The sequence below is a fragment of the Aquarana catesbeiana genome, linkage group LG07, assembly GCF_042186555.1.
Source record: "Aquarana catesbeiana isolate 2022-GZ linkage group LG07, ASM4218655v1, whole genome shotgun sequence".
Lineage (NCBI taxonomy): Eukaryota > Metazoa > Chordata > Amphibia > Anura > Ranidae > Aquarana > Aquarana catesbeiana.
In genome coordinates, this window is record NC_133330.1 from 7,798,466 (window position 1) to 7,819,549 (window position 21,084).

The 21,084-nt window shown below is 43.5% G+C and overlaps 1 protein-coding gene across 1 annotated transcript; it reads left to right on the forward strand.

Moving 5' to 3' along the window:
* Positions 1-2,245: 2,245 nt before the first annotated feature.
* On the forward strand, positions 2,246-7,572 carry LOC141102480 (uncharacterized). Its single transcript, XM_073591417.1, has 2 exons — positions 2,246-2,647; positions 6,832-7,572. The coding sequence occupies exons 1-2, from the start codon at positions 2,246-2,248 to the stop codon at positions 7,174-7,176; spliced, it is 747 nt and encodes a 248-aa protein (XP_073447518.1). The 3' UTR covers positions 7,177-7,572.
* Positions 7,573-21,084: the final 13,512 nt, after the last annotated feature.

Below are 21,084 nucleotides of genomic sequence, written 5' to 3' on the forward strand. Positions count from 1 at the left end.
GAACTAAGAAAAGCCCTTAAATAGTACTTTACACTTAATAGCACCGAGGAAACTTCCGCCGAAATGCTCTGGGCTGCTCACAATGCATTCATCAGGGGCAAGCTCATTCAGATCTCTACCCAAGTTAAATGGGAAAGGAATGCCGATATGGATCGACTTGACAAGGTTTATACTTCACTTAAAGCATCTCAGAAAAAGGACCCTTCCAAGTTCCCCATAAACCTAATTGATAAAGCTAGACTAGATCTCAACGTCGCATTTACAGCAAAGGCCGAAAAATCGATCAGATGGAATGGACACAAATTCTATTCCCAAGCGGACAAAATGGGCCCCCTATTGGCAGCTAAACTCTCTCCTCGCCCCAGATTTCACAGTATGCCCAAAATTTGGATAGAAGGACAACCCCCCACAACCAATCCAGTCAGGATACTCAATGCTTTTCAAGGGTTCTATTCCAAGCTTTGCAGCACTACCACTCAGACCCATGCAGACTCGATCTCGCGGTTTCTGGAGGGTCTGTCCATCCCCTCCCTGAAAGATACCCACAAAAACAGGCTGGACTCACCCATCACAGAGGAGGAGGTGATGGTAGTCATCAAGGACTTCAAAAAGGGGTCAGCCCCAGGACCTGATGGTCTATCCATACGTTACTACAAAACTTTCACAGACACCCTCATGCCACATCTGACCAAATTCTTCAACTCTAAAACCAAAGGACAAAAAAAAGCAGAGATATTGCCTGGATCAACCTATTAGTTAAATTGATTTAATAGATGGCCACTGTTGCAGGTAAGTGTAAAGCAATCATGCAGGGTTAAGCCTGCATGCAGTTCAAGTTGCCCTAAAGTGCATATAGGGAAAAACTGGGAGAAAAAATTCTCCAAAGAGGGTCAACAGAGAACACTAGTGTGAAAACAAACCAGCTTTATTAATTACCAAAAAATAGAAAACCAAATTGAGATACAAAAATGTGAAAAAGAGCAATATGGACAGACGGCACTCACAAACCAATTAAAAAATTGGACAACGTTGTCACAGGGGATAATTAAAAACATATGGGAGCCGCAGCTACACACCCACACATACACATCATTCAAACAACTACCATATATTAGGGTATAGTGGTGATTATGAAAGTCCAGCTCTGTTAGAGTATTAGATTTGGTAATAAGGTATCCACAAATGATGTATCCCATAACGTGAGAACAGTCTAGTACCCCTAAAATATTTTTGATGTTGGTGGGCGATCTGGCTGTAAGGTTAAATATAATATTGTTGAACACAGATGAATTGATCTCATGCAGGGTTGGTTCAAAGAAAGGTTGTATGAACACCAGCTGTTTGCCAAAATTCAAATCAGACCACTTCAAAATTCCAACAGGAGGGGGTGCATATTAATCTACAAAGGCAGCAGGTTATATGTCCATGGAGACAACAGTAGGGGTGTGCAAAGAAAACTGACATACGTTTTTGAAGTGCCGAATGGAGTGGAAGGATCTCACCAACCGCACTGTCTCCATCGTCAGTTTGCAGTAATCCTTTCGTTCCTGAGTCTCTATATGGATATGTGCCGTCTAGTTGCTCAGATGATAGAGCCTTCCCTCGCTGTGGAGCCGCTGTTGGAAAAAATGCCTTGGTCTGGTGCGTGGTCAGATGAGAGGCAGGTGTCAGCTGTATTAGCTGTATCAGCTGTTGGATCTGTGTGGAGACAAGCCAGATCGAATAGCGCGCAGCTCCCAATGACGTGCTGACGTCACACCACTGACGCGTTTCACCAGCCAATGGACGCTGGCGCGCGGCTCCCAATGACGTGCTGACGTCACACCGCTGACGCGTTTCACCAGCCAATGGACGCTGGTTTTAACCAGACGGTCTAGCCCCTCTCTGGATGATTTATTAGCATCCTCAAGTGGGACGTGTTGACAGCCCACCCATACTTTCCTTCCGTTGTATAAACTTTCACTAGCATTCTTGGACTCTATGTATGTTCTTGTATTACTTTGGGGGCCTTCCCCCCGGAGCGATTTACCATGCTACAATTGTACTTTTTGTCTTCACATGTTAAACACAATAAACATTTATTGAAAGTAAAAATGTAACGCAATGTCTGGAGAGGAGTCTGCTCTGCGGTATGAACCTTGTAAATCATTCCTCATCTCTGTATAACAAGGAAGGGATCGGCAGGTAGTGTTTTCACTTCATCAGCCAACACTCAGCTTCGGCCGTCTCGTGAGAAATTCAGAAGATGGGTCCTACATGGATGGATTTCTCCCGTTCCTCCGGTCAGATGGGAAGCTTGTCTGTCTTCGTTCTGCTGCTCTTTGTGAAGACTCTTCTGGTTTTCTCATACAGCTGTCATGAAAAGATAAAGAGCGGCAGAGCCTACGGCCACCTCTACTTCATCCTGCCGGTCGTCTTCCTGTTCATTCTGGGCTTGTTGCTGAGGCCGAGAAGATCTCCGGGTTTGTTTTCCACAAGGTGTTGCTCCTTCCGCTACTTCTTGTATGTGACGGTTCAGGCCGGGAAGGCTCCGCTCATCTGGATTCTGCTGTGTATGATTGACCAAAGTTATATTTCATGCTTTGCAGAGAATATATACGACATATATAACTATGATTATCTTATGGAACGAATAATAATTGTCCAGGTAAGACGCAATGGAGCTTAATCCAAAAAAAGAAGAAAAGTGCCCCTTTAACCCTTTAACCCAAAGCCATTTTTTTTTAAATAATTTTTGCACACATGTTTAAAAAATTATTTTAGGCCTGAAGATTAGTTAAAACCCCAAAATATGTCTGGAAAACATAAAGACAAGACACAAAACCCAGAGTGTAGCCTGTAGAAATAAATTAAAACATTTATTAAAATGGTATTTTGACTGCTGTGCACAGCCTATGGTCCTAGGGTGTGCACCCCAGAGCACAAACACTCATGTGTGTATATCAGCAGAGCAGTAGACGGTGTGAGTAGAGTAGAGATTGGTGTCAGTAAGGCAGTGGATGGTGTCAGTAGTTTTTTTTATTTTTATTATTTGTTTTATTTTTTACAATTTAATTGTTTTTTTTTTATTATTTTTTATTTTTTTTATTTATTATTTTTTACAGTATTGTTTTTATTTTTTTTTTACAAGCAACAGTAGGCAGTGTCAGTACAGCAGAGACTAGTGCCAGTAAGGCAGTGGATGGTGTCAGTAGTTTTTTATTTTTATTATTTTTTAAATAATTTTTTACAATTAAATTTTTTTTTTTAACAATTTTTTTAAATCATTTAAAAAAAATGTTTTTATTTTATTTTTTTACAAGCAGAGCAGTAGACAGTGTCAGCAGAGCAGAGATTAGTGTCAGCAAGGCCATGGATGGTGTCAGTAGTCTTTTATTTTTATTATTTTTTTAATTATTTTTTACAATTTATTTTTTTTTTTTACAATTTTTTAAAATAATTCTTTACAATATTGTTTTTATTTTATTTTTTTACAAGCAGAGAAGTAGACAGCATTAGTAAAGCAGAGATTGGTGTCAGTAAGGCAGTGGATGGTGCCAGTGGTTTTTATTTTATTTTTTATTATTTTTTACAATTTCTTTTTAAATAATTTTTTACAATTTTTTTAAAATAATTTTTTACAATATTGTTTTTATTTTATTTATTTTTTACAAGCAGAGCAGTAGACAGTGTCAGTAGAGCAGAGATTAGTGTCAGTATGGCAGTGGATGGTGTCAGTAGTTTTTTATTTTTGTTATTTTTTACAATTTAATTTGTATTATTTTAAAAACAAAAATAAATAATTTTTTACAATATTGTTTTTATTTTATTTTTTTTACAAGCAGAGCAGTAGACAGTGTCAGCAGAGCAGAGATTAGTGTCAGTAAGGCAGTGGATGGTGTGAGTAGTTTTTTTATTTTTATTATTTTTAAAAACAATTTTACAATTTAATTTTTTTTTGTTCTTTTTTACAATTTTTTTAAATCATTTTTTTAGAATATTGTTTTTATTTTATTTTTTGACAAGCAGAGCATTAGACAGTGTCAGATTAGTGTGAGTAAGGCAGTGGATGGTGTCAGTAGTTTTTATTATTATTATTTTTTAAATAATTTTTTACAATTTAATATTTTTTTATTCTTTTTTACAATATTGTTTTTATTTATTTTTATTTTTTTTACAAGCAGAGCAGTAGACAGTGTCAGTAGAGCAGAGATTAGTGTCAGTAAGGGAGTGGATGGTGTCAGCAGTTTTTTATTTATTTATTTTATTTATTTATTTTTTTGCAATTTAATTTTTATTTTATTATTATTATTTACATTTTTTAAATAAAAATAAAATAAATAAATCGGTTATCCCTGCCAAATGGAATTTTTAGTTCCCCAAAAGTTCCCCAAAATACACAGCAAACCCTTAAGGGCCAGCTATGTACAGCCGTGGCCAAAAGTTTTGAGAATGACACAAATATATATAAATATATATTTTATTCCAAACATGTTTTATTGCAAATTTTATTTGTCACAAAGTCCGCTGCCTCCGTCTTTATGATGGTAATTTGCATTTACTCCAGAATGTTATGAACAGCGATCAGATGAAGTTCCTCTTTGTCATGAAAATGAACTTGATCCCATAAAAAAAATTTCCACTGCATTTGTGAAGAAGTCTTCAGGGCGCCCAAGAAAGTCCAGCAAGTGCCAGGACTGTCTCCTACAGGTGATGGTGGATTGGGGCACCACCAGTACAGAGAGGGGGGTGATCGGGGCACCACCAGTGCAGAGGTTGCTCAGGAATGGCAGCAGGCAGGTGTGAGGACATCGGCATGCACAGTGAGGAGAAGACTTTTGGAGGATGGCCTGGTGTCAAGAAGGGCAGCAAAGAAGCCACTTCTCTCCAGTAAAAACATCGGGGACAGACCGATATTCTACAAAAGGTTCAGGGATTGGACCACTGAGGAGTGGGGAAAAGTAATTTTCTCTGATGTGATCAGTGTTCACAGCTGTTCCCTGCCGCATCGATCATTCCCAGGAGTTCGGGAGGCGCTTGCGAGTGTGCGGGAGCCGCCGCAGAAATGGGGACCGGCGTTATGTCCGTCATAGGACCCGGGCCAAGGGGCAGAACTGGGCGTGACACCAAGCTGAGTATACAGGGCATCCGTGTCCTGTTAAGAAATGTCCCCCATCGGATAGTGTCCGCCCTGTACTGCGCAGGTGCAGCGCTTGCGTGGTACGGAGGATAAAGGAGACGCAGAGGTGTCTGTAACATGAACAGCTGTTCATGAGCTGTACACGGCGCATGCACAATTAACACTACATTGTGCCACACGCTCCCAATGCTCGTGCAACTCTGCAAGGGGCAGGTGTAGGGCCGGATGCATACAGAAGATGGCATCCGCCCCTTTGAGAAATCCACCACCATCGTATGAGCTTTGGCCGTCTTCTGTATGCATCCGCCCCTACACCCGCCCCTTGCAGAGTTGCACGCGCATCAGGAGCATGTGGCACAATGTAGTATTAATTGCGTCTCCTTTGTCCTCCATACCACGCAAGCGCTGCGCCTGCACAGTAAAGGGGACTATCCGATGGGGGGACCTGCAGATGGACACTGATAAAGCTGCAGTGAGGAGCAGTGCTGCAGATGGGCACTGATCAGGCTGCATTGAAGCTGCAGATGGGCAATAATCAGGCTGCATTGATGCTCTGACCATTATTTTGCTCGTTTTGCAAGACAACACTCGCAAACCGAGTTATGATTTTTAAAAATACAGTGTAATTAATGTCGATTTGTCCAGCCGAGCCAACCTGCCACAGTAAAACTGCGGCGGCTGGTTGGCAAGTGGTTAAGCTTTTCTATTTAGTAAGAGATTTAGCAGGAATATTGTAAAATTAGCTGTGTTTCTATCTGCTAATCTTGATTTTAGTGGATTTTTAGTAAAAATATGGATAGAAAAGGAGATACCCCCCAAGGAAATTGGGACTTTAAAGGAAACGAAGTACAAGATACCATAAAAAATGATTTATTTAAAGGTTGTATACAAATATATAATTTTACAATCAATAAATCAATAAAAACACTGATGACTATGGTGATAGATTTCCATATGAAGTCCAGACAGCCCGACGCGTTTCAGGACCCAATATGTCCCTTTGTCAGGGTCGTAAAAATATTGTTTTGGTAAACATTTGCGCAAATATCGTGGAAAATCAGTAGCACCTTCTTTTTTATTCTACTGGTCATGTGCTTTCAGAAAATATATGGTTTGGGGGGTCTTTTACAAACTTTGAAAGCTTTTTAGTGAAAATTAAAAAAGCAAAGGAAAAATTGCAAAAATGGTCTGGCCACCTGAGGGTAAAAATGGGGCACAGGACCTGGCAGCAAAATGGGTTAATCGTGTGCTTCTAAAAATAAAAATAAGCCCCCATTGGAATTGATGCGTCAGGCGCCCTGCATGTAGATTAGGGGCCAGGCGCATGGATTAGAGGGGGCGGCGCCGCCACTGGTCCTCTAAATAGCACTGACTTGACAATAAGGAGAAAAAAAAAAGAGTGCCTTTCTGAGATTATCTGGACTACAACAAAAATACGTGGGCAACGGATGGGCAGTTGTGGCAATACGCAGGCAACAAACATGCAATTCTGACCCTATGTGGGTAATAAATGGGGAAGTCATGGTAATAATCCAAAGAGATCCCATTTATGTTTATGATAGACAGAGGCTCTGGCTAACTAAATATCATTCCTTTCTTATTTTAATAAGATAAAGGAAAACTAAAGCCCCCTCCCCTGGGATAAATCCCAACAATTTATTTCTATATAAATATATTTACATTTTCTTATATTCCTTTTTTTCTTCCTGCAGATTGTCGGTCTAGCAGGCCTGGTTGTACTTTTGATTTTGGATTATGGAATACCGCAGTCCACATGGGCACAGAATTACTTCTCCTACTACTTCCAGAAGCGGAATGAAGATCTCATCCTGGAGGAAGTGGAGGTTGTGCTACAACAGAAAGCGAAGGAGAAAAGGAAGGCCTTTGTGGAGGACTTGATCCGATCTGATTGGGATAAGTTATCACCCGAAAAACTCTTTAAGAAGGGGACGGTGCCGATGCTTGTGTGGAAGTATAAGGAGATTGTGCAGAAAAAATGTGTTGAGGGTAGTCAGCAGCTAAATTACGTAAAAAATGTTATAGAATTAAAGCTATGACACCTACACAATAATCAACCTACAGTAAATTTTTACTAAAATGTAACTTCAAACGTAAAGGTTTTTAACCTTCCTGATCAGAAAGGGTTACAACCTCTGTCAGATTTTTATTGCATTTTCTGGCCCTTATGGGGAGATTTGATCTCACTTCTCCAAGTGACCATCCACTTTCACTCTACACTGTCAATGCATTTGTACCTATTAAATATATATATATGTCTCCATTTGTTTCCTGTTCTGCTGGCCACCTGTCACCAAGACAAGACGTGAGGGGAAATTCCCACAATGGGAAATTACTCTGTGGGCTGACAAATGCACTGCTGTGGCTCATGTGGAACAAAGAAATAAAAAATAAGAAAAACATTTTTGCAAATTAAATTTTTAGTCCAGAACATAATCATTAAATAAATAAACTATATTTGAAACATTCTAAGTATATTCCATGTAGAGTGAAAAATATACTGTAATTAGCATAAATTCTTTCTGTTGTGACTGTTCTTGTGTATACTCTATGCTGTGTATGCTTTAACTGTATTATCTACCCATTCTCTGAGCATGGTGTGCCTGTGTGAGCCTTGTTTGTGTGCTGTGCCTGTGTGCGCTCCCTCTGTGTGCTGTGCCTGTGTGCGCTCACTGTGTGCAGGTGTCAGACTCTTCCCAGTGCATGTGCAGGTGTCAGGCTCCGCTCACTGGTGTGTGAGGGTGTCAGGCTCCACTCACTGTGTGTGCAGGTGTCGGGCTCCACTCACTGTGTGGGCAGGTGTCGGTCTCCGCTCACTGGTGTGTGCAGGTGTTGAGCTCCGCTCACTGTGTGTGCGGGTGTCGGGCTCTGCTCAGTGTGTGTGCAGGTGTCAGGCTCCGCTCACTGTATGTGCAGGTGTTGGGCTCCGCTCACTGTGTGGGCAGGTGTCGGGCTCTGTTCACTGTATGTGTAGGTGTTGGGCTCCACTACTAGTGTGTGTGCAGGTGTCGGGCTCCACTACTAGTGTGTGTGCAGGTGTCGGGCTCTGTTACCAGTGTGTGCCCAGGTTTCAGGCTCCGCTCACTGTATGTGCAGGTGTCGGGCTCCGCTCACTGTATGTGCAGGTGTCAGGCTCCGCTCACTGTATGTGCAGGTGTCGGCCTCCGCTCACTGTATGTGCAGGTGTCGGGCTCTGCTCACTGTAAGTGCAGGTGTCGGGCTCTGCTCACTGTGCATGCAGGTGTCAGGCTCCGTTCACTGTATGTGCAGGTGTTGGGCTCCGCTCACTGTATGTGTAGGTGTTGGGCTCCGCTCACTGTATGTGCAGGTGTTGGGCTCCGCTCACTGTATGTGCAGGTGTTGGGCTCCGCTCACTGTATGTGCAGGTGTCGGGCTCCGTTCACTGTATGTGCAGGTGTCGGGCTCCATTCACTGTATGTGCAGGTGTCGGGCTCCGTTCACTCTATGTGCAGGTGTTGGGCTCCGCTCACTGTATGTGCAGGTGTCGGGCTCCGTGCACTGTATGTGCAGGTGTCGGGCTCCATGCACTGTATGTGCAGGTGTCGGGCTCCGCTCACTGTATGTGCAGGTGTTGCGCTCCGTTCACTGTATGTGCAGGTGTTGGGCTCTGCTCACTGTATGTGCAGGTGTTGGGCTCCATTCACTGTATGTGCAGGATGTCGAGCTCCGCTCACTGTATGTGCAGGTGTTGGGCTCCGCTCACTGTATGTGCAGGTGTTGGGCTCTGCTTACTGTATGTGCAGGTGTTGGGCTCTGCTTACTGTAGGTGCAGGTGTTGGGCTCTGCCCACTGTATGTGCAGGTGTTGGGCTCCGCTTACTGTATGTGCAGGTGTTGGGCTCCGCTCACTGCATGTGCAGGTGTTGGGCTCCGCTCAGTGTGTGCAGGTGTCGGGCTCTGGTACTAGTGTGTGTGCGGGTGTCAGGCCATAAGTTGGGGGACTGGGATCGAGGAGGTACAGACAAAGTAATACCCAAGCTCAACTGCTGAACATCTGAAATTCTCGCTGAAGTCCAGTGCTTAGGCTGGGATGTCCAACTCTCCATCTAAAAAGTCCAAAGCAAAAAGAAGCCAGCCACCCGCTAAGACCTGTTAGTATTCTTTATTGGCTACATAATGTAAAACAAGATAAATGCTTAAGCTCTGAGGAAGGCTGTAATAGCCGAAACACGTTAAGGTAAAACAAGATAGATGTTAACGTGTTTTGGCTATTACAGCCTTCCTCAGAGCTTAAGAATTTATCTTGTTTTATTATGTAGCCTATAAAGAATACTAACAGGACATACTGGGTGGGCGGCTTCTTTTTGGTTAGAATGGAGAAGGTGGTGGTCCATTAAGGTCCAAGGGGTTCGGTTCTAAAGAACTGGCAAGTGGTCGGTGTTACAGGGATGATGCACACAACTGCCTTGATGAAAAGAACATTAGAAGCCCCCCCCTTCATGTCACAGTTCCCCAATTACATTGGTGTCCCCCCCGTAATGTCAGAGTTCCCCCTTTACCTCAGATGCTCCCCATCTCATCAGAGACCACCCTGTACATTAGAGACCCCTTTATACATTGTTATGGTGCTGGAGACTAACCTGTTGACTCTATGGAAACTCATGATGCTAATCCATTGCATACTGGGTCCCGTGCTCACAGCACCCCCCTTGAGAAACACTGCCCTAGAGCATCATGGTTCATTATGGTGATAGAAGCCAGCCCGCCTGCACCCTTGCATCGCATGATGCAAACTGGGACCAGTGCTCACAGCACCCCAGTTGAAGACACTGATCTGGAGCACATTACCACTTTATATTTATTAAAAGTTGTTAGAGGTGTAATGCTTCTTGGAATTGCAAGCAACACTTAGGCCACTTTCACACTGAGGTGCTTCTAAACTGCCAGTAAAAACACTGAGCGCTTTTGAAGAGCTTTTCAGGCGCTTTTAAAGAGCTTTCCATTCATTTCAATGGAGAGGGGAGTTTTTCACAGCCCTGCCAGTGCACTGCCCCAGTGTGAAAGCATTCATTGATTTTAATGGAAATACGCTTTTTTGAGCTTTTTAGGCACTGTTTTTAGCGTGAAAGCGCCTCAGTGTGATTACGATAAGGGGAGGACACATATAGAAGAGATGGAAGGAGCTGCACACCCCGAAATTTAGGTTATAGAAGAATTTTTTCCCCAATAGGGCTTTAAAACAGCAATGTACAGAATCAAGGAAGAAGTTCTTGATGGATATATAGAAAGTGATTTTGTCAAATATCATGGTTTAATAAATTACAGTATATGGAAAAAAGTATCTGATACAGTAACACAATTCATATTCCACAGTGCAGTAACAAACACATCTTTGTACACATTGTTACATTACATAATGTTACATGATAGGGACAATTGGATCTAAAGAATGGTTACATGATTTCAGAATTAAAAAATAATAAATATATATGTTATTAGGCATCACTTTAATTAGACCATGATAGTATGTTTTTACCGCTCAAAGGTGGAATGAGTGTTCTATGATCCAAGGTAGATAATGGGGGCCGTTGAAGACACTGGAGGGCCCGGGGGGCGCCCCTGATTGCCCAGGGGAGCCAGCCCCAAGGAGCTTTCAAGGAGCCACACTTTGCACGCCCCCGGGGGGGAAAGGGAGGAGCACAGACCTGCAACAGATACCCAAGGATAGCCGTATATTAGTTTGAGAAAGCGCCTCAGTGTGAAAGTGGTCTTAGTCTCTCCAACAGCTTCTGCACTTACACAGCCAACTTAAAAAATTCACCACGGCTTGAAGTGAGGACCTGTGGTTGTCTTGTGGCCTGTGAATATTGTTTTTACACTGTGTGACCTGAATTATGCTTCCTCCTGTTAGTGCATAGAGGAAATGAAAGAGACAAACTTCAAAACAATGTATGAAAGAATAACCTATCTGCATTATAAATTGTAGAAACTACCAACCCGTGCAAATGGAAGCTGGTAATTGAAATTGATTTAGGAGCAGCACGTTATAAAGTAGGTAAAAAGACAATAATTAACAAATTAATTACAAACCGCGCTCCCTTTAAAGTGCAAGTAACAATTATAACACAAATTATGTGTCAGTAGTGCCAATCATAAATAGCTTTCGGCTAGGTGAAGTCAGAAAGCAATAGAGCATCAAAATATTAAAAATAAAGTGAAAACAACAATGCAAAAATTTGCCCAGAAATTCAAAAAACATTCAAAAAACAAATAATGTTCAAAAATGGTGTAAATATCTTCTGGATAAATCCTCCTAGATTTCAGCGAAATGTCAGGGAACAGTAATCCACCACCATCACCGGCCACACAGCCTACTCACCAGATTGTGGTGACTCCCATGACAGGAGTCAAAAGCGCGTCAAAGACAGTCAGAAAGCTTCACATGATCCTGGCTTGGTTCTGGTGCTGGAACTCAGGAAACGCTGTAGCTGCTTGGATGGATTCATGTGAATTCCTCTAAAAGAGATGGGTCATTGAAGACGTTTGATCCCTGATGACATCAGAACGCACTGACGAAACCGGTCGGACTTACCGAACGTGACACGTCACTTCTGTTCGCTACGCAGCATCGTAGCCACGCTCGTTGTTTTGTTTGTCCGCACAAACCCACATGTGGTTAATGCAGTTTTTAGCCTGTTTTTAGCTTGCTTTAGTAAATTTTTGGCATACCTCACGATGGGAGTTTTCCATTAATTTCCTTCCCATTTATGGCACTAACGGTCTTCAAGGACCCATCGCTGTCTGAGGAGTTCACTTGAATCCATCCAAGCAGCTACAGCGTTTCCTGAGTTTCAGCACCAGAACCAAGCCAGGATCGTGTGAAGCTTTCTGACTGTCTTTGACGCGCTTTTGACTCCTGTCATGGGAGTCACCACAATCTGGTGAGTAGGCTGTGTGGCCGGTGATGGTGGTGGATTACTGTTCCCTGATGTTTCACTGAAATCTAGGAGGATTTATCCAGAAGATATTTACACCATTTTTGAACATTATTTGTTTTTTGAATGTTTTTTGAATTTTTTGGCAAATTTTTGTATTGTTGTTTTCACTTTATTTTTAATATTTTGATGCTGTATTGCTTTCTGACTTCAACTAGCCCAAAGCTATTTATAAAAACGTATCTGCATGTAAAATATACTGTACGACCAAACATTTGTGGACACCTGACTATCACATCTACAGTTTATAAGCCTGTTGGACGTTACATTTCAAAACCATGGGCATCATTATGAAGGTACAGTGGAACCTCGGATTACGAGCATAATCCATTCCAGGAGTATGCTCGTAATCTGATGTACTCGCATATCAAAGCGAGTTTTCCCATTGAAGTCAATGGAAAGGAAAATAATTAGTTCCGCATTGACTTCAACGGGATGCAATACAGCATGCGGCCAGAGGTGGGGGGCGCCGGAGAGCCTCGGAAACGGCCAAAAAGGCCAGAGGACACTTCTGCGGACCTCGGCAAACCTCTGAAAGACTTTGTTCACGAGCCTTTCCGAGGTTTGCCGAGGTCAGCTGAAGTGTCCTTGGCTCTTTCCATGCATTTCTGAACGCCGACGATTGGTGCTGTTCAGCTCCGGCGTCCCCCACCTCAGGCCAAAAGCGGTACTGCACACTGCTTTTGGCCTGAATCCTGCTCGTTTTGCGAGACAACACTCGCAAACCAAGTTAGGATTTTTAGAAATACAGTGCTCGTTTTGCGACACGCTCGTTAACCGCGTTACTCGCAATCTGAAGTTCCACTGGACCCCCCTGCTTTAGGACTATACCTTCCTCCACTCCTATAGGAAGACTTTCCGCCATTGTGTCTGTGGGAATGTGTGTCCATTCCGCTAAAAGAACATTTGGAGGTCAGGTACTGGTGCTGGACAGAAAGACCCGGCTCACTATCTGACACCCCAAAGGTCAGTAGGGATGAGGTCTGGGCCCTGTGCCGGACACTCGACTTCCTCCACACCAAACTGGTCACACCATGTTTTCATGGAGCTGGATTTGTGGACACCTGACCATCAAACCTCTATAAGCTTGTGGGGAACCCCAGTCCAAAACAATGGCCATTAATTAACCACTTAAAGACCGCAATATATATTATATATATATATATATATATATATATATATATATACACACATTGTGCGGCCTTGAAGTGATTTACCGGGGGTTAACGCTGAAGCTATCAGCCATGACCTGCTTTTTTTTCACCTGAAGCTTCTCTTTCTCAAAAAAGTGATCCGAACGGCTGGATCACTTTTTGAAGCCGCCCTACTGCCCGCCGCTCGCCAGTGTTTCTCAAGCTTACTGCCGAGCCCGATAAATGATCTGATAGTTCACCTGGCTGGCAATAGAGATGAACAGAAACCAGATTGTCTCTCCCCACCTCTAAGATCTGCTAACTATGGCCCTCCAGCTGTTGTGGAACTACACCTCCTATGAGGCATTGTAAAACTCTGACATTCACAGACATGACTAGGCATGATGGGACTTGTAGTTCCTGAACAACTGGAAGGCCGTAGTTTGGAGACCCCTGATCTAGGAGGACCGGAGCGGCGTTGTGACGTCACTTCGGGTCTAGGGCAGGAGTAAACATTTTTTATTCTTTTTTTAAAGCAAAAAGATCACTTTTTATTTTTTGATCTTTCGTTTTCAGTGGCAGAGGAGAAATTTGGGGGTCTTATAGAGCCCAGATGTCTCCATAAGGAGGACCTGTCACCCCTTTATTACAAGGGATGTTTACATTTCTGGTAACGAGAATAAAAGTTAAAATTAAAAAAGGGACAGTGTAAAATAAAATGAAATAAGAAAAAAAAATTAAAATTAAAGCTCTCCCATACCTCCGTGCTCACGCGCAGAAGCAAATGCACACATAAGTCACACACGCACATGTAAACAGTGTTCACACCACACGTGTGAGGTATCACCGCAAATATTATAGAGAGAGCAATAGTCATAGCACTAGACCTCCTCTGTAGCTCTAAACAGGTAACCTGTAAACATTTTTAAAGCGCCCTTTACCACGTGATCAGCTGTCAGCCAATGACAGCTGATTACGGAAATAAACAAATGCCGGTTATCTTTTTTTTTTTTCCTTCGCGCCATTAGCGTGAAGGAAAAAGAATCCGCGGCTGCTGTTAGAGGGACATCGGTCCTGATCTTGCTGCAAATCAGTGCCCACCAGTGCCATCTATCAGTGGTGCCAATCAGTGCTGTTTACCAGTGCCTATCAGTGCCACCTATCACTGCACATCAGTGATACATATGAGTGCCCACCATTGCCATCTATCAATGCCCATCAGTGCTGCCAATCAGTGCCCCTTATCCGTGCCGCATCATCAGTGCCCATCAGTGAAGGAGAAAAATTAGCTGTTAGCAAAATGTTATAACAAAATTTGGAAGACTTTTTTTTGCAAAATTCTTGTTTTTTTTTTGTTTGTTTAGCAAAAAATATCCCCCCCCCCAGCGGTGAATAAATACCACCAAAAGAGAGCTCTATTTGTGTGAAAAAAATAACAATTTAATTTGGGTACAGTGTTACATGACGACACACAATTGTCATTCAAAATGTGACAGCGCTGAAGGCTGAAACTTGGCCTGGGCAGGAAGGGGGTACAAGTGCTCGGTAAGCAAGTGGTTAAGTCATAATGTGCTAGTGTGCATTGCATACTATACTAGCACATTATGACAGACTTACCCAAAAGCAAAGCCTTCCAGCAGCACATGGTCACCGATGAAGGCGCTTCCATCTTCACCTGGTCTTCTTTCCGGGTTTGCAGGCTTCGGCTATGCGATTGGCCGAGCCGGCGACGACGTCACTGCCACACATGGGTGGGAGTCGCTGTTTATGGCACAGCTCCTTCAGAGCGCATTGATGTCACCACCTGCATCTAAAGTAAATGTCTCCTAAACGGCGCACATTTAGGAGATATTCACAGTACCTATAGGTGAACCTTATTATAGGCTTACCTATAGGTAAACCTCATACATGGGAGTTTACTCCACTTTAATTAATTGATGAGTTCCTGTGCCCTGCAGGGGGTGGGAGATGAGGTTGATCTTCGCAGGAAGCTCAGACAGCGTGGTGTCCTGTAGCTGGAGAATACAGATGGGCCAAGCACCTCTCCGGTTTGGCTCGCACCAGAACTCTCGAACATGGAAAAAGTTTGGACCCGAACCGTGAACCCCATTGAAGTCCATGGGACTAGAATTTTAAAACTCAAAAACCCCCATTTTGAAGGCTTATATGGAAGTTATTGGCCATTAAAAGGGGTATGGGGGCCCGGGTACTGTCCTGGGGGACATGCATCAATGCAAAAAATAAAATAACTTTTAAAAAAGAAAAGTGCAGTGATTTTAATTATGCTTAAAGTAAAACAATAAAAATTCAAAATTCCTTTAAATATAGTGCCTGGGGGTCCCCTTAGTCTGTCTGTAAAGTGGTGCATCTGTACTGTGTATAGAATGTGCTACAGCAAAATGAACATTTGTAAAGCAAAAAAAAGACATTTAAATGGATTATAATGGCCACAAGTCATTGCTGGCAATACATATATGAAAAAAAAATGAAAAAACGGTGTCAGGTTCCCCCGCTATCCTTGCCCCCATGCATGCCAGGTCTTTTGGGTCTGGTATGGATTTTAAGGGGAACCCACACCAAAGTTTTTTTTTTTTTACATGCGTGCCCCCCTCATGGAATTTTCCCATGAGAGGAACCCCCATGGAATCTTTTTTTAATGGCATGGGGTTCCCCCAAAATATATTTTTTTTATTTTTTCCGGTGCGGAGGGCGTTGTAATTGGGGGGCATTTTTTTAAATTTTAAAAGAATTGTCAAAACCTGTGTTTTTATTTCTTTTTGACACTCTTTTTGGTGAATGAGTAGGGGTGCTCATTCACATTGGGGGGGAGGGGGTGGAATCTATGGGCCCCCTTGTTAAATGAGGGTTTCAGGTTCCAATAAGCCCCCTGCTCGCAGACCCCCACAACCTCCGCCCAGGGTTGTGAGGAAGAGGCCCTTGCCCTCATCCCCCATGGGGACAAGGTGATTTGGGGTGGGGGTGCCCCGCTGCCCCAAAGAAACCCCCCCATGTTTAGTGGCATTATAGTGTGGGGTGGGACTATGGCCACTGAGACATGACATTTTCTCTTAGGGGTGTACTGACTTTTGTTGGCAGCGGTTTAGACATTAATGGCTGTGTGTTGAGTTATTTTGAGGGGACAGCAAATTTACACTGTTATACAAGCTGTACACTCACTACTTTACATTGTAGCCAAGTGTCATTTCTTCAGTGTTGTCACATGAAAAGATAGAAGAAAATATTTACAAAAATGTGACTGAGGGGTATACTTACTTTTGTGAGATACTGTACCTGATATGGCGCACAGCTGCCGCGCTGTAGCAGTAAAACTGTTATGCGGCGGATGGCAAAACATTAAATGTGAATAAAAATGTCTTCTCTATCTGGTAATGTGGCTGTATTGTAGCTTTGTAAAAAATGTAAATATCGACTTTAAACCTAGTACTTTTTTTAAAATAAATTATTTGAAAAAAAAAAAAACAGGATTTATTTCTGTTACTCACCATAAAATCTCTTTCTCCGAGTTCATTGATGGACACTGCTCTTCCATAATCTTGACCATAGGGCCATATTCTTGTCCACAGGGTACCGCCTTCAGAAGTAGGAAGAACACCTGGCAGAAAAAGGGAACACAGCACCGCCTATGGGCAGTCCTAACTGGTAGCCAATCCCCTCTCTGCTTATAGGCCTTTTAAACACTTCAGCCCTGGACCCTTTGGATGGCCAAAGACCAGAGCACTTTTTGCGATTCGGCACTGTGTCGCTTTAACTGACAATTGCGTGGTCGTGCGACGCTGTACCCAAACAGAATCGACGTCCTTTTTTCCCCACAAATAGAGCTTTCTTTTGGTGGTATTTGATCACCTCTGCGGTTTTTATTTTTTTGCGCTATAAACAAAAAAAGAGCGACAATTTTGAAAAAATATTTTTTACTTTTTCTATAATAAATATCCCCAAAAAATAAAAAAACTTTTTTTTCCTCAGTTTAGGCCGATACGTATTCTTCTACACATTAATGGTAAAAAAAAATAGCAAAAGGGTGTATTGATTGAGCAAATATTGTAGCGTCTACAAAATAGGGGATAGTTTTATGGCATGTTTATTAATAATTTTTATTGGCAGCGATCAGCGATTTTTATCGTGACTGCTACCTTATGGCGGACAGATCGGACACTTTTGGTGCTATTTTGGGACCATTCACATTTATACAGCGATCAGTGCGGTTAAAAATGCATTGATTACTGTGTAAATGTGACTGGCAGTGAAGGGGTTAACCAGGAGGGGCGATGAAGGGGTTAAGTGTGTCCTAGGGATGTGTTCTAACTTTAGGGGGGATGGGCTACGTGTGTCATGACATTGATCTCCGCTCCCGATCACAGGGAGCTATGATCAGTGTCCTGTCACTAGGCAGAACGGGGAGATGCCTTGTTTACATCAGCATTTCCCCGTTCTTCCCCTCCGTGAGACGATCGTGGGTATCGAGTCCGCAGGACCCGCGATCACACCGCGGCAGGCGCGCCCGCCCACAATGCCGCGTCTTAAAGGGCCACGTACAGGTACGTTAATATGCCTGTCCGTGCCATTCTGCCGACGTATATTGGTGTGAGCCATTCGGCAAGTGGTTAATATGACACGAAGCAATACAAGGATTAACAAAACCATCTAACAGAGAGGTGAGTGCTGTGTCTGTCAATGAACTCGGAGAAAGAGATTTTATGATGAGTAATCGAAAAATCCAGTTTTCTCTTACATTCAGGGGCGTACATACAGGGGTCGCAGGGGTCGTCATTGAGACCCGGCCCGTGCGGCCCCCTGTACACCTGAATAGGAGTGTGGTGGGGGGGCGGAGGCAGCAGACAAACCGATGCCTCCATGCAGCCGCTGAATGCCTGCTTCTCCTCCTCTCCCTCCCGCAGGCACTCAGTACCTGCAGGAGGGAAATAGAGAAATCAGTTCCCTCCACATGCCGCTCCCGCCGCCTACCTATTCCTGTCCTGCTGCCCCAGACCCCTGTGTGCTTCCCTGGCTCCCCTCTGTGCTCCTTGTCCCACCCCTTGCTCCCTGCATCGCTGCTGGGTTTCCCCCTCCCACCTCCTGCAGCTGATCTGTCAGGATGGAGAGCGGGGAAGGGGCCGGTAAATGTGTCTTTTACTGGCCCCTTCCTTGTGTTAATGAATAGATGTTTACTATGCCTCAGTTTATGAATGAACAGGAAGCCTCTGTACAGGGCTATTCCTGCTCATTCATTCTGTGCAGCTGAGGCTGCAAAGAAAGGGACTGAGGACTCTGTCCTCAGTCCCTTTCTCTGTCTCAAAAGTGAGACTCCAGGGGTCCAATTTAGACCCCTGATATTTCACCAAAGTACCCTAACTTGGTCCTAAAAATATGTAAAAAAATAATAAAAAATAAAATTATACAAAAATAAAATAGAATGGTAAAAAATGATAAATAAATAAAACAACAAAAATAAAAAAAACTACTGACACCAGTGGCAGAACTACCAGGGTTGCAAAGGTCGCACTTGCAACTGGGCTCTGGCGTTCCACCACCATGAGGAGACCCCAAGACAGCAGGAAGGTGGGACTGTAATAAAGGGTCCCACGATGGGAGTAAAGGGCCCTGGGATCAGTAGGTAGGGTCCCCAGTCAGGGCCAGGGGGGTCCTTCATAGTTTCTTGCACCAGGGCCCTGAAGGTTATAGTTAAACCTCTGCTTACCTTCAGATCTTCCATATTCTTGACCGCAGTGATGTCCCAAAGCAATGCCTCAGTGAGGGGTGGCTAACCGGAGAAGAACATGCAACAACACCCGAGAACCCCCCAGAAGAGGAATGAGAACAAACAGCTGCCTGCAAAACCTTGTGGCCGAATCACGCATCCGAAGATGTCAAAACATAAACTTGGTAAAGGTAAGCACAGATGATCAGGTGGCCACCTTGCAAACACTAGACACAGACACCTGATGTCGGAACTCCCAGAATGCACTGATCGCTCTAGTAGAACGTGCCGCAACAGGGAAGGGAGGAGCCGACCTTTATTGGCATAAGCCTTAAAGTGATACTAAACACTCGCTGTTTAATTTACATCTATTATGTGGATGAAATTATTTTAATTTAAAAAAACATCTAAGTCCCTTTTTCCTAATGGATATCCAGCTGTCACATGACCCGGCTCTCTCCCAGCCTGTCTGCAGGGAAACATAAGCAGGAGGAGCTTCTAGTCCTCTGCTGCAGGTCACATGTTAAAAAAATTGATTGAGTCGGAACAGCGTGGAGTATACCATTTATTCATTTTTTTTTTTATGATGGGGGTTTAGAGACACTTCAACAACCGTCTGCCTGACCCATCCGGACATAGTGGCGGAGGAGACCTCCAATCCTTTGCGTCGGCCATCAGCAATCACAAAAAGAGTATCCAAGCTGCCTATAGCAGAGAGGGGGGTGGACTACCAGTTAGGACTGCCCATATGGGGGGCGCTGTGTTCCTTTTTTTGCCAGGTGTCCTACTCCTACAGGTGGCGCTATAACCCTAAATTCAAGTATATGGAAGAAATGTTTCCATCAATGAATGAAAGAAAAAAATAATTATGGTAACACATGAGCTTATTTAACCACTTGACTCCCTGGGACCTTTTATCTCAAACTACTTTTTTTTTACCGGAATGTTTTTCTTGTTCTCTGTTTGTCTTTCATATGAAGCTAAACATCAAGTATGATATTCTAGTTTCAAGCCAATTTTCTAGTTGCATCATGTTAGAATTTGTTATTTCAAGGCGCCACTCTGACCACAACATCTGGGCGTATCGCCAATTATTATAATATTATTTAACCTTTTTCTTTCTATAAAAAGAAGGGTAAAAATCCTCATGTTCAGTAAGTATTTCAAATATCATTATTCCCCCACTAACACTAATGATGGGGCACTATTCCTCCCCCTGACACCAATGATGGGGCACTATTCCTCCCACTGATACCAATGATGGGGCACTATTCCTCCCACTGACACTAATGATGGGGCACTATTTCCCCCACTGACACCAATGATGGGGCACTATTCCTCCCACTGACACCAATGATGGGGCACTATTCATCCCACTGACACCAATGATGGGGCACTATTCCTCCCACTGACACCAATGATGGGACACTATTCCTCCCACTGACATCAATGATGGGACACTATTCCTCAAACTGACACCAATGATGGGACACTATTCCTCCCACTGATACAAATGATGGGGCACTATTCCTCCCACTGATACCAATAATGGGACACTATTCCTCCCACTGATACCAATGATGGGGCACTATTCCTCCCACTGATACCAATAATGGGGCACTATTCCTCCCCCTGACACCAATGATGGGGCACTATTCCTCCCACTGATACCAATGATGGGGCACTATTCCTCCCACTGACACCAATGATGTGGCACTATTCCTCCCACTGATACCAATGATGGGACACTATTCCTCCCACTGACACCAATGATGGGACACTATTCCTCCCACTGATACCAATGATGGGACACTATTCCTCCCACTGACAACAATGATGGGACACTATTCCTCCCACTGATACCAATGATGGGACACTATTCCTCCCCCTGACACCAATGATGGGGCACTATTCCTCCCACTGATACCAATGATGGGACACTATTCCTCCCACTGATACCAATGATGGGACACTATTCCTCCCACTGACAACAATGATGGGACACTATTCCTCCCACTGATACCAATGATGGGACACTATTCCTCCCACTGATACCAATGATGGGACACTATTCCTCCCACTGATACCAATGATGGGACACTATTCCTCCCACTGATACCAATGATGGGACACTATTCCTCCC